Source organism: Palaemon carinicauda, chromosome 23, assembly GCF_036898095.1.
Source record: "Palaemon carinicauda isolate YSFRI2023 chromosome 23, ASM3689809v2, whole genome shotgun sequence".
Lineage (NCBI taxonomy): Eukaryota > Metazoa > Arthropoda > Malacostraca > Decapoda > Palaemonidae > Palaemon > Palaemon carinicauda.
The window spans coordinates 106,160,112-106,174,420 of record NC_090747.1 but is presented as its reverse complement, the minus strand read 5'-3'; the positions used below and the strand labels follow the sequence as shown (position 1 = coordinate 106,174,420).

Genomic DNA, 14,309 nt, shown 5'->3' with positions numbered 1-14,309 from the left:
CCTCAAGAGGCTGATTATGTTACATGCCTAAAATACTCCATAAAGATTTTTAAGTTTTAAATATTTAACTTAGCCGGTGAATATATAGCTGCAACTCTGTTGCTCGACAGACAAAAAACTGTACAAAAAAACTCGCTAGCGATCGCTATACAGGTTGCGGGTGTGCCCATCAGCGCCAACTATCGGCCAGATACCAAACTCCATGTAAACAAAGACTCAATTTTCTCTCTGTCGACGTGTCGACAAGACGTACTTTACTCGCTGTTGAAACCTGGAGTTTTTCCCATCATCTTTGGTGAAGTACTATATTCTGGTTTGAGCTTTCGCAGTGCAGGTGTTTTATCTTCATCTTAAATCTTGAACTCGTTTTGGATAGATTTAATTTTTGGTGACAAAGAGAGTATGGACTTTCTTTGACTTTTAAATGGCCGACCCTTCCCTTAGACGGAAGTGTGTTTAGGCTTTTAGTAATTATCTTATCACGTTATAAATTAATTATAGATTTTCCTCTTCGATTAACTTTCCATTTATAATAAACATAAAAAATAAATTTTAATGTTTTGTTTATATGCGACCTTTCCTGAGAGTAGGCGGTCCTAACTTGGAAACCGAAGTTAATCAACGTTGAGCCCTTTAAATCGTAAATAGCTTTTAAAGAGCTAAGGATTTAAAACTTTTTAAATGAAATATTTTATGAAAGATTTTCTTTGAATAGTCTTCGTACTGTTTTCAAAGATGAACTAACGTTTAGTTTATTTATGCTACGCAGTTTGCGCTCTATCGTTACGATAGAGAGAGAGTGTATCACGGTTTCACTTTGCAGAAAGAGTAAATCGATTCTGACGTTTTGTTCATTCTTTCAAAGCTTAAATGTTTTAAATTCTATTTTAAAGGAACTTTTTAATTGAAAAACCTTTCAGTTTTTTCCTTTGGTCAAATAACATGTTTTTTTGACGAAACGTAATTGGGCTCTTCTCTTAGGTGCGAAATCAAGAGAGAAAGAGAGAGAGATATGGAGACGGAGGGAGAGAGAGGAGAGAAAACGTTCCGTTCAAGCGGGTAACGTTGTTCTCGAGTTACTCTCGTCCCTAGTCTCTGTACGGGGAGAAAGGATAAAACGTTTTTAGTTTTATTCTCGTCCCCAGGCAATGTACGATGAGAGATTGAAAACGTAGTTTTGAATGAACTAGTGTTTATTCTCTTCCCCAACCAATGAATTATTTTATCTTAAAAGATGTTTACTGTTTTTTTGCTGGTATTAATGTGCTTGCATTATACGCCTGATTTCGCATTTACTACCTTTTGATGAGGGTAGAATTGCGTGCTTCAGGTAGAAATCAGTAAAAGTTTCGATTTCAGTGAAATAAGTGCATAACAGAAAGTCGTAGTGATAAAGTGATATTGCGCAAAGTGTTACAGTGTTGCGTCCGAGGGTTCGTCTGTTCGTGCCTGTCGTTCACCTAGTCCGGGACCTCTTGCAAGCCCCCAAGCCCAGGGGAGAAGTAATGTCGTACGACTTATGGGTTCGAGAGGCCTTGATCAGCGAACAGACGTTTCCCTCTATGGTATCGGGTGTATCTTACCAAGATCTCCCCTACCATAAGGCGAGAGAGACGTTTTTCTCCTCGTCATCCGAAGGCTTTTCGCATAAGAAACCTGTAACAAGGTTTCGAGACCCTTAAGCGAAAGTCAATCCTTTCAGGACAGGTCCAGCGTCCTGGTTGCAGCCATTAGGACAGCTCTGACCCTATGCAGTCATCGGAAAACTGCTCGCCGCCTAACAAAAGCGTAACACAGACTCCGAGAGTCTTTTTTGTTGGCAAAGTGTTGCGGTCACAGACGTTACCCTCGTCTCTTACCGCAACCATTTCCGTGGATCCTTAATGGGTTGTACGGCAAGACATGCATAATATGCTTGCCTCCCTTATGGAAGACTATTCTGCCGATTAGTCCGTTGAGTCTAGCCGTTTATCTCATCGATATCCTGGCTTTCAGCCAACCTAACGTTCCTTTGTGCATCCTGTTGACGTTGGCGTAGCTAAGTCACGTCAGTCAGGTTGTTTAGAACCACACTCGATGCGGTCTCGTGTGGATTTTCAGCCACATTTGGACGTTAGGCCACTTGCTGATGCTCCTGTTGACGTTCAGGACGTTCGCTAACAATCGGAGTTGACTTGTTTTGACGCTGTGCGTCAACCTCCGCATTCTAGAGTTGTTTTGACTGCTCAGTCTAGGCAGTCAAAGCAGTCTCGAGTGGACGCTGTGCGTCCTCACGCACCTGTTGTTGTTGACAGTTCAGTTGTTGACAGTTCACAGACTGTCAAGCAGTTACATGACGTTGCGTCCTGGTCCGCTACTAATGCACCAGTGTGTGTGGACTCTGCTTGTAAAGCATTGCCACCACGGTAGGTCTCTCCCTTGCTTGAGACTCAGCTTTTATCGGACAAGGTTCCTTTAGATGAGGAAGTTGCTGTTCCCCCTCCTACTGATATTCCCTTGAGGACTCTGTCAGACGGAGAGGAGCCTAAAGCTGCTTAGCCCTCTATGGACTTTAATTAAATCATGCTGATTTTTAAGGATCTTTGTCCGGATCTTTTTGTAACTGCTGCTCCTCGTTCGCCTAAACGTCAGAGCTTACACTAGGCCTAGCTACTTCGAAGCCGTTGTTTATAAGCTAGTGCTCTCTCGCTCTCCTAGAGAGCTTTACGTCTGCTAGGCGACTGGTTTATCACCAGGAGGAGTTTGGGGGATACAGCCTTTGCTTTCCCTTCTTTTAAACTGGTTTATAGAGCGAGAGTCTGATATGACACGAGAGAAGTTCTCGGCTTGGGAGTTCCTGCCTCTGCCCAGATAGACTTCTCAAATCTCGTAGACTCTCCCTGGCGCCTGGCCAGGAGACGCTCCAAGTTTTTTTTTACAGGTCAACTTCACAGCTGTTTTCGAGCCTTTGAAGTTTTGCTGTACAATTATGTCATGCATAAACAAGGCTTTCAGGGATGGAAAGCGGTACCGCCTCAGTCGCTAACCCTGTCTGTTGCCGCACCTGCTCCCGTAGACCCTAAATGGGCTTTGCTACAAGACATGCAGTCCAAGCTTGCGTCCTTGATAGAGGACTTTAATGCGGAGAAGGTTGCTGTCGAACCTTCTGGCCAACAACCTTCCAACCGGTCAGTTGTGCGTCCTGTTGACGCTGAGGTAACCTTCTCGCGTCTACCAGTTGAGGTGGTTCCTCCACCGATGCGACCCAGTGTGGGTTGCCAGCCGCACGTTGACGTTAAGCGACGCTCGGAGGTGGTTGTTGACGTTCAGGACGTTCAACAACCATCAGAGGTGACTTGTTTTGACGCGGTGCGTCAACCTCAGCAACCCGGTATGGTGTTGACTGCACAACCCAGACGGTCTAGACAGTCTCGGGTGGACGCTGTGCTTCCTCGCGCACCCATGGTTGTTGACAGTTCACAGACTGTGCAGCAATTCCATGACGTTGCGTCCGGCTCCGTCACGCATGCACCAGTGCGTCCGGACTCAGCGAGCCAGACGTTACCCACTCCATTGCCGTTTCCTCATCAGTTTTCGGATGAGGAACTATCTGATGAGGACGTTGCTGAACAACAAGACGATCAGCCCCCAGAATAGATCAAGCCCTGCTATCCATCCAGAAGATGCTGAAGAAGGAACGCTGCTCAGTCAGGCTGTGGATGAGTCTGGTGGGGACGCTGTCATCCCTGGAACAGTTTGTATCACTAGGAAGACTACACTTCCGTCCTCTTCAATACCATCTGGCTTTTCACTGGAAAAAGGACTAGACGCTAGAAGCGGTCTCGATCCCGATTTCCGGAAAGATAAAGTCTTGTCTGACTTGGTGGAAGGACAATATCAACCTAAGAGAGGGTCTTCCCCTGGCTGTTCAGACTCCCCACCACGTTCTCTTCTCGGACGCATCGGACTTGGGCTGGGGCGCGACACTGGACGGTCGGGAATGCTCAGGTCTGTGGAACTCGAGTCAGAGGAGCATGCATTTCAACTGCAAGGAGCTGTTGGCAGTTCATCTGGCCTTGGAAAAGCTTCGAGTATCTCCTTCGAGGCAAAGTGGTGGAAGTAAACTCGGACAACACCACGGCCTTGGCGTACATCTCCAAACAAGGAGGTACCCACTCACTGACGTTGTACGAGATCGCAAGGGACCTGCTCATCTGGTCAAAAGGTCAAGACATCTCCCTAGTAACGATGTTCATCCAAGGCGACTTGAACGTCATAGCAGATTGTCTCAGTCGGAAAGGGCAAGTAATTCCAACCGAATGGACCCTCCACAACGATGTGTGCAAGAGACTTTGGGCCACTTGGGGTAAACCATCCATAGATCTCTTTGCAACGTCGCTGACCAAGAGGCTTCCAATCTATTGCTCTCCAGTCCCGGACCCAGCAGCAATACATATAGATGCTTTCCTCCTAGATTGGTCACATCTGGATCTCTATGCATTCCCACCGTTCAAGATTGTCAACAAGGTACTGCAGAAGTTCGCCTCTCACGAAGGGACAAGGTTGACGTTAGTTGCTTCCCTCTGGCCCGCGAGAGAATGGTTCACCGAGATACTTCGATGGTTAGTAGACGTTCCCAGAAGTCTTCCTCTAAGGGTAGACCTTCTACGTCAGCCACACGTAAAGAAGGTACTCCAAAGCCTCCACGCTCTTCGTCTGACTGCCTTCAGACTATCGAAAGACTCTCGAGAGCTAGAGGCTTTTCGAAGGAGGCAGCCAGTGCGATTGCTAGAGCAAGGAGAGCGTCTTCCATTAGAGTCTACCAATCGAAGTGGGAAGTCTTCCGAGACTGGTGCAAGTCAGTTTCTGTATCCTCGACCAGTACCTCTGTAGCTCAAATAGCTGATTTTCTCTTATACCTGAGAAAAGGACGATCCCTTTCAGCTCCCACTATCAAGGGCTACAGAAGCATGTTGGCATCGGTCTTCCGGCATAGAGGCTTAGATCTTTCCAACATAAAGATCTGCAAGACCTCCTTAAGTCTTTTGAGACCACCAAGGAGCGTCGTTTGGCTACCCCTGGATGGAATTTAGACGTGGTACTAAGATTCCTCATGTCAGACAGGTTGGAGCCGTTACAATCAGCCTCCCTGAAAGATCTCACTCTTAAGACTCTTTTCCTGGTATGCTTAGCCTCGGCTAAAAGAGTCAGTGAGATTCATGCCTTCAGCAAGAACATCGGATTTTCGTCGGAAAAAGCCACTTGTTCGCTGCAACTTGGTTTTCTAGCCAAAAATGAGCTGCCTTCTCGGCCTTGGCCTAAATCTTTCGATATTCCCAGCTTATCGGAGATCGTAGGCAATGAACTAGAAAGAGTCTTATGCCCTGTTAGAGCTCTTAAGTTCTATTTAAAGCGTACTAAACCTTTACGAGGCCAATCTGAAGCTTTATGGTGTTCAGTTAAGAAACCATCCTTGCCTATGTCAAAGAATGCTTGGTCAGACTTTATCAGATTGTTAATACGAGAAGCTCATCCACATCTGAGTGAGGAAGACCGAACTTTGCTTAAGGTGAAGACGCACGAAGTTATAGCTGTAACAACTTCCGTGGCCTTTAAGCAAAATATATCTCTGCAAAGTATAATGGACGCAACCTATTGGAGAAGCAAGTCAGTGTTCGCGTCATTTTACTTGAAAGATGTCCAGTCTCTTTACGAGAACTGCTACACACTGGGACCATTCGTAGCAGCGAGTGCAGTAGTGGGTGAGGGCTCAACCACTACAATTCCCTAATTCCATATCCTTTTAATCTGTCTCTTGAAATGTTGTTTTTTATGGGTTGTCCGGAAGGCTAAGAAGCCTTTCGCATCCTGGTTGATTTGGCGGGTGGTCAAAGTCATTTCTTGAGAGCGCCCAGATTAGGGGTTTGATGAGGTCCTGTTGTATGGGTTGCAGCCCTTGATACTTCAGCTCCTAGGGGTCTGTCAGCATCCTAAGAGGATCGCGAGGCTCCGTAAGGAAGACGTACTTATAAGGCAGAGTAATCGTCTAAGTCGACTTCCTTACCAGGTACCTATTTATTTTGTTTTTGTTATTTTGATAACTTCTAAAATGAAATAAAAACTCTTAGCTCATAAGATGTAAACATATTTAACTGGTCTCTACCCACCACCCTGGGTGTGAATCAGCTATATATTCACCGGCTAAGTTAAATATTTAAAAATGATATTTTAATTATAAAATAAATTTTTGAATATACTTACCCGGTGAATATAAATTAAACGACCCTCCCTTCCTCCCCAATAGAGACGCAGTGGGATGAGGAGAAAATTGAGTCTTTGTTTACATGGAGTTTGGTATCTGGCCGACAGTTGGCGCTGATGGGCACACCCGCAACCTGTATAGCGATCGCTAGCGAGTTTTTTTGTACAGTTTTTTGTCTGTCGAGCAACAGAGTTGCAGCTATATATTCACCGGGTAAGTATATTCAAAAATTTATTTTATAATTAAAATATCATATTTCACATGTAAAAGTACACTAGCATAAATTATTGCATGTTAAATTTTTACTTATGGAGTAAATAATTATCATAACATCCAAGTTAAAAATGCTTTTCATAACTAGCATGAATATGTTTTAATGTGAATTTGTTCCAACACGAAGTACTTACCTCGAACTACTTTCATAGGAGTATCTGGGATCTCCTCCCATCCGACCAGAGTTTTGTGTAGTTTACCCTAAACCCATTTTCTATGAGGGGTAACCTCAGGCGGAGTGATACACGCCCTAAGGCTAACACCGGGTCAGAGAGCATGCTTGCTCAGGTCTCGACCTCCAGTAAGTTCTCTGGTCGCGTCGCGATATCATCTCGCCGCTCTCCTTAATCCCAGTGTGACTTGTGTGTCCCCGACCCGTTGTGTCCCACGCGGTACCCACGTGGTTCAATTGTAATTTCTCTTTGTGCTTTCCCTGTGCGCGCTTGTGTCTCGTAGTGCTTCTCCTCCATCATGGAGCATCCTCGCCGTTGTCCTGGGCCTATGGCCGGCAAATCGTGTGGAGCGTTCCTCTCGAAACCCGAAGTTGACCTGCACTCCTTGTGTTCCTCGTGCAGGGGCAGCGTGTGTTCCCTTCCGCCATGTGTCCGGAGTGCGAGTCATGGAATGAGGTGCAGTGGGTGCGGTATAGCACCAAAAAGAAGAAGGCGACGAACAAGTCGCCTAAGAAGACCAACGTCCCTTCCTCCCTTGCTTCGACGGGCGCCTCGTTGGTCCGAGTTTCTCTCCCAACCTCCCCTGCCCAGAGTAGGGGACGAGTTAAGTCCGTTGCGGGGAAGAGGCCCGCGGCCCTTCCCCAAGAGTCTGACCTTCATGACAGTGGGGTTGTGGCGTCTTTCCAGCCGAGTGAGGGGCCTGAGGGAGGGGCGGGAGTGTTTTCGGGAGACGGTGGCCTGGTGCCTGCAGGTCATGTCTCCTCTGATGACCCCATGTGGGGTAAGAATGTTGCTAATTCCTCTCCAGCCTCTTGGGCGAGCTTTTCAGGTGGTTCAGCAGCTGAGGGCGACGTCGAGAAGGAGCTTTCCCCGCCGTCGGACCCCACTGCGTGGGTTCCCCCTAAGATGCCCTTTAGGTCCCCGATGAGGATGGAGGAAGACTTCGGGACCTGGTCTCCCATGGGAGAGCCTCCTCGCTCCCCCCAGCGCCGTCGGCCGTCTTCCCAGAGGTGTTTTTGCAGGCGTCGTCTTCCACGGAGCGTCGCAGGAATCCTCCTACACCACCGCGGGAGGCGAGGCCTTCGAAGAGGGCCTATAAGTCGTCGGTCTCCTCAGTGGAGGAGCTTTCCTGCTCTTCGGAGGATGAGATGCTGAGGAAGCTCAGGAGACGAAGGGGGAAGTCCCGCAGGAAGTTGTCGTGCTCTCGATCCCCCTCGAGGTCGCGCCATGAGAGTCGGCGCCCAAGATCCCCCTAGAGCAACGAATGGGTGATGGTTCACCGCTACAGGCTTCTGGAGCTAGCTGCGGCGCCGGGCCCCTCAAGTTGGCATCCGAGGATGAGCTCCCAGGATAGATACTCCTCCGGCAGCAGTGGCACCCGACGGAGGGACTCCTCATGGCAGGTTCCAGTTGACAGGCATAAGACCGCGAAGGTTCCGGCTCCATCCGCCCAGTGGAGATAGTCGCCCCTTCGGTCTGGCAGCCGAGTCCTGACCTCCAAGGGTCACCTAGCTCGTCACGAGCGCAGCCCTCGGCTTTCCTCGACGGGCAGGCCCGCAGATTCGAGGACCTCCGGGAGAGATGTTAGACCCAGGATGGAGGCCCCCGTTCCAACGGTGATTCCCGTCCTTCGTCGGGAACCCCCGCGAGAGCGTCGGTCCAGGACTCCCCCACGTGCGAGGTCCTCTGTCGGAGTACCCCCGTCACATGTACCAGCACCCCCGTCGAAGGAGCTCGATGACCATGGAGAGGGGTCAGCAGCGGAGGTATCGGCCTATCGGAGGGTGATAGGCCCCATCAGAAGTCACCACAGGCTGAACGTACCGGAACCCTCCTCCGAAGATGCATGGCGTTCCAGCCTCAACAGAATAGTGGACGCCCCGGTCCAGCAGCGCCCCTCCTTGGCCCTCCCTTTGGCGAGGGACGTTAAGTTGGGAAGGGTCCACGTGGACAGGATCGTGGCCTACCACGCCGAGGCCCCCCAAGAGCCAGAGCGCCTCCAAGCTGCTCCAGGGCCTGAAGTCCCAGAGCAAATTCTACCTCCCAGAGGGACAGCTAGCGGGCGCCTGTGCACTGGAGCCAGCACTCACCCTGTTGGGGCAAGGAGCCTCAGAAGAAAGGGCGTCCACAGCTCTGATCTGCTTGTCTCCTTCGGAGGCGGTCATGATGGAGGAGATATCAAAGGACCTTGTCAACGTCTCCTCCTGTATGGACTGGTGGGCCTCCACCCTGGTGGGCGTTCAGTCGTCCTACGACCTGACAGTACCGGAGACCCAGGCCTTGCCCAAGGAACTAATCAGTGCGGGAGGCAAGGCCCTGAAATTCCTATCATACCAGTCGCTACCCATGTCCGCCAACTGGGTCCTACGAAGGAGGGACACCGTTTTAAGCAAGCTAACTAGGAGGCTGCCGGACAGAGAGGCCAGATCTCTGAGGAACCTAACCCTGTTGGACGTCTCGATCTTTCCCCCGAAGGCAGCGGAGGAATCGATGGAGAGAGTCCGGAGGCTGAAGGAACCGTTCGAGACCAGGCCCCACCCGGTCAGAAGGCCCACGTTCAGAAGGTCCTCCGTCGACGCGCCTCGCCCTCCTCGGCCCGCTCCTAACCAGCCTAGGAGAGACAATTCGGCGACAACATGGTCCCAGTCGTCTCAGCCCTCCCGTAGGGGATCAGCCTCGACCCAAGCCGCCTATAGGCCGTCCTTCGCGGCGTCCAGAAGGGGGCATTCAGGCCGCTCCTCGAGGAGAAGATAGGGAGGGAGGCCCCCTACTCCTACCGAAGCCTCGGGTGGGGGGATGCCTCAAACATTTTTGGTAAGCATGGGAAGAACACGGAGCAGACCGGTGGACCGTGACAGTTCTGAAGGAAGGGTACAGGTTGCCCTTCCTAGTGGACCCTCCACCTCTGATACCAGACCAGCAGGCGGAGTGGCTAGCCCCAAAGGATCCCTTGAAACGGACAGCTCTGCAGGGAGAGGTCTCAGTGATGTTGGCAAAAGGGGCAATGGAACCTGTTCAGGACCCAGGTCCGGGGTTCTATAGCAGGCTGTTCCTGGTGGAGAAAGCGACAGGAGGATGGAGACCGGTCATAGACCTCTCAGCCCTCAACAAGTTCGTCTGCAAGACCGACTTCAAAATGGACACTCCAAAATCAGTCTTGGCATCCTTGAGAGAAGGGGACTTCATGATGTCAGTAGATCTCAAGGATGCTTACTTCCAGATCCCGGTTCATCCCTCCAGCAGGAAGTACCTACGGGTGAAATGGGAGAACCAGACGTTGCAGTTCAAGACCCTCTGCTTCGGGTTGTCCACTGCCCCCCAAGTCTTCACAAGGGTCTTCACAACGGTCTCAGTCTGGGCACACGAACAGGGCATCCGCCTGATTCGTTACCTGGACGACTGGTTGCTACTTTCAGCCTCAGAGGAAGTACTGAAGGAGCAAGGCGCGATGTTGCTGCGGTTCTGCAACTTTCTGGGGATCACCATCAACCTAAAGAAGTCCCAACTGATACCCTCCACCAGGACGACTACCTCGGGATGGTTCTGGTTTCCCGGTTAGTGAAAGCCTTCCCCTCCGCGGACAAGCTGGACAACTTAGACCAGGTCCTCCGCCCCTTCCTGACGCACCAACCCAAGAGAGCGAAGGACTGGCAGAGACTGATAGGCCACCTTGTGTCTTTGGAGAAACTGGTCCCCCAGGGCAGGCTAAAGCTCAGGGAGGTCCAATGGAACCTGAAGGAAAGCTGGATCCAAACGGATTCCCCCCACAGAGTGGTCCCGGTGTTTCTGAACACGAAACGGGTCCTGGAATGATGGAGCTGCAGGACAAACACCCTCAAAGGAATGCCCTTTGCGGCCGACCCTCCGGAGATGCTCCCGTTCACGGACACATCGAAGGAGGGGTGGGGTGCCCATCTCTTAGGGAAATCAGCAAGAGGGAACTGGACAGCCCTAGAGAAGACCCAGCACATAAACGTTCTAGAGATGAGGGCAGTACAAAGAGCGTGCCTGGAGTTTGTACACCGACTCCGGGGGAAACACCGTGGCGTTGATGTGCGACAACGCCACGGTAGTAGCTTACATAAAGAAGCAGGGAGGCCTAAGGTCGAAGGAGCTGTGCGTCTTCACGTTACAACTTCTGGAATGGGCTGAAGTGGAGCAGATAAGAATATCAGCGAGGTTCATCCCAGGGAAAAGGAACGTCCTCGCCGATGGCCTCAGCAGGCTGGGGCAAGTGGTAGGGTCCGAATGGTCTTTACGCCCGGCAGTAGCCAGGTCCGTCATTCAGAAATGGGGTTCTCTGGTGATGGACCTCTTCGCAACAAGGCTGAACACGCAGCTCCCCGTGTTCTGTTCTCCTGTTCCAGACCCAAAAGCGGCGTTCGAGGACGCCTTCCAACATCCTTGGGACAATCTCGTCGTGTACGCTTTTCCCCCCTTCTGGATGCTCAGGCAGGTCCTCAACAGGTAAGAAGGACGAGCAACCTACGGATGACTTTGGTAGCGCCCTGGTGCCGGAGAGAGAGTGGTTCGTAGACCTAAGGGAATTAACACAACAGCCGGCCTGGCCCCTTCCGGACCGACCAGACCTTCTCCGGCAACCACACTTCCAAAGGTTCCACGAGAATCCTCGGTCCCTCCGCCTTCACGCGTGGAGGTTATCGAGTGTCTCCTGAGGAGGGAAGGCTATTCTTCGAGTACAGCAACGAGGATGTCAGGCTACCTGAGACGGTCATCGACAGCTGTATGTATACCAGGCTAAGTGGGCCACCTTTACCAAATGGTGCGCCACCAGGAACATCAGGCCCCTGAAGGCCTCCATCCCGGAAGTAGCGGACTTCCTAGTTTACCTCAGGGACGTGGTCAACATATCCATTCCAGCCATCAAGGGAGTCCGCGCTGCTCTGGGCCAAGTTTTTCTCCTGAAAGGCATAGACCCGGGTAACTCCAGACATATCTCAATGCTCATTAAGAGCTTTGAGCAATCATGCCTCCCGCAAGCTGTGAAGGTGCCACAATGGGACGTGGCAAGGGTCCTGAAAATGTTATCCAAACCTCCGTTCGAGCCCCTGAAAGACATCGTGGACAAGGATCTCACTCTCAAGACGGTTTTCTTGCTGGCGTTAGCATCAGCTAAACGGGTAGGCGAGATTCATGGTCTGTCCTACGAAGTGGCTCACTCGAAAGGTTGGCGAGAAGTCACGTTCAAGTTCGTCCCTTCCTTCGTAGCAGACCCAGAACCCTGCCGTATGGGACCCCAGGTTTGAGGGTTTCTCAATTCCGGCAATCCCCCGGTCGGACGATGTGAAGGATTTGCGTCAGGGCAGTGAGGAAATACTTGGAAAGGACAGCAAGACTCCGGCCCTGGATCAAAAGTCTTTTTGTTTCCACAGGCCTCGTGAAGAAGCCAGTCTCGAAGAATACCATCTCCTTCTGGTTGTGACAGGTCATCATCAGGGCCTACAGTAAGGCGGGAATCCCCCTGCCGGGGAAACCCAAGCCCCATGACATTAGGGGCCTGAGTACTACATTGGCCTTCGAGAAAAATATGGCAGTGGGCCAGATCCTAAGGGCAGGCACCTGGGCCAACCAGTCTACTTTCACGGCTCACTATTTGAAGGACTATTCAAGAAGATCCATGGACAGGTTCTCGATAGGTACCGTCGTTTCTGCGCTCCAAACGGTTTAAAGGCATAGCCTCAGTGATAACCGCGGGTAACAAGCACAAGAGACACAGGTTCATTCCTTAAACCCCCTTGTACCTTCTTTCCCTTTTTCCGCTTCCAAGTGGGCTCTGTGAGGGCCCTGAGCCAGAGACGAGTACCTCAACAAGAGGAAGACATGTCCCCTAGGATTTCTTGCACAGGTGAGTTTCTTAGACACTAAGATGGGTTTTTGTGCAGTTTCCTCTCAATCGTTTTTTATGGGGTCAACACGACCTAACCCACTTTCTAGGTCTCTGGATATTCCTCAGCACGGTCTCAAGAACTTTTTAGGGCCACGCCCACCTCATAAAGTATAAGTCTCCTAAGAAAGTAGTTCGAGGTAAGTACTTCGTGTTGGAACAAATCACAAATTTAAAGTAATTTGTATTTTTCCTAACAGTACTTACCTCGAACTACTTTCGGGTAATGGCCCACCCTGCCTTCCCCGAGTGTCCCCTGGTATTCTTAGGGACCTTAGCAACCAAGAACTTACTGGAGGTCAAGACCTGAGCAAGCATGCTCTCTGACCCCGGGTTAGCCTCAGGGGGTGTATCACTCCGCCTGAGGTTACCCCTCATAGGAAATGGGTTTAGGGTAAACTACACAAAACTCTGGTCGGATGGGAGGAGATCCCAGATACTCCTAAGAAAGTAGTTCGAGGTAAGTACTGTTAGGAAAAATACAAATTACTTAAAATTTGTGATATTTTCTTTTCTTTTCAGTAAATCAGGGTGAACGGCGGGCAGTGGCTAAAAAGAGCACAGTGTCTCGAGCTTCCTCTCCCCCCAGGGAAATCCAGTTTCGAGTAGAACAGGAATCAAGGGGATTCACAAATGTAAGATATGCTGGAATGAAGTTTATACAAATTTTTCCTTTTATCAGTTCTTGATTTTTATCTTTTACTTACCTATTCTATTGTAATTTGCTTTTTCATTATTATGATAATCTACTACCATTTTCCTTTCGAGCCAATTGACTAATTAAAACTAAATCTTTACGTAACTATCCCTCCAACCATAGAACTTGTTTTGTATTCAGGTTATGCTTAAATTTTTTATCACTTATAGAATTACACAAACACCAGAACAACAAAGGCAACTTACATCGGGACATAGGGGAAAGATTCATAGTGTAATATAACCTGTGTTAATTTTAATATTATTTGAAGGTCTGTTTTCCTAGCAGTTTAGTATGCCATATTTTTTGGTGTTCAGATTATTGAAAAAAAAATACGTTATTTTCAGTGATTGGAGACGGGCCACAGATGCAATCTCGAAATGTCATCCGAAACTTTTTATAGTCCAAGGTATCAGATATTTTTTTCATAAGATATGTGAGGCTTGATTAGTCCTGTTGGTCATGTAAAATTTGGTTTACAATTAAATTTGAATAAAAGATAATAGCTATATGAGCATACAAATTCAAAATGGTTTCCTGGCATTTTTTCGGTCGGCTATCAAACATTTTGTGCCGTAGGTGCATTTTTATTTTTTTGGGACAAGTACTAATGAGATTTGCAGGAAATCAGTCATGCTGCGCCCATATACCACGCACAGTGTTCATGTGATTTTTACCCCATTTTAAAGCCATTTTGAAAAAAAGGGAGAAACATTTGCCTCCAGATAGGTTCCTTGTCAAAATTTAATTTAAAGGTGTTAAGAAAATCCAAGTGTCTATGAAGTGTAAATTAAGTGATTTAATTAGTGATAATGAACGTCATTCAGTAGAGAGATCTCCCGACATTTTACCAGAACTGTTCATGGAGAGAGATTCTCCTTCCAAGCAGTAACCTCCTCCTCCTCCTCCTCCTCCTCCTCCTCCTCCTCCTCCTCCTCCTCCTCCTCCTTCTCCTCCTCCTCCTGTCCCTCACGCCAATCACAATCCCTCAAAGGTAAACTGCTAGATGAATTATAATTT

General features: G+C 49.3%; 1 protein-coding gene across 2 annotated transcripts in view; it reads left to right on the top strand.

Moving 5' to 3' along the window:
• LOC137617347 (histone-lysine N-methyltransferase eggless-like) overlaps positions 1 to 14,309 on the top strand; it is a 113,489-nt gene that overhangs the window by 50,144 nt on the left and 49,036 nt on the right. For both annotated transcript variants that reach the window (XM_068347371.1, XM_068347369.1), the window contains exon 13: positions 13,115 to 13,227. In XM_068347371.1, the coding sequence (XP_068203472.1) occupies positions 13,115 to 13,227 (113 nt within the window). The remainder of the gene's footprint in view (positions 1 to 13,114; positions 13,228 to 14,309) is intronic.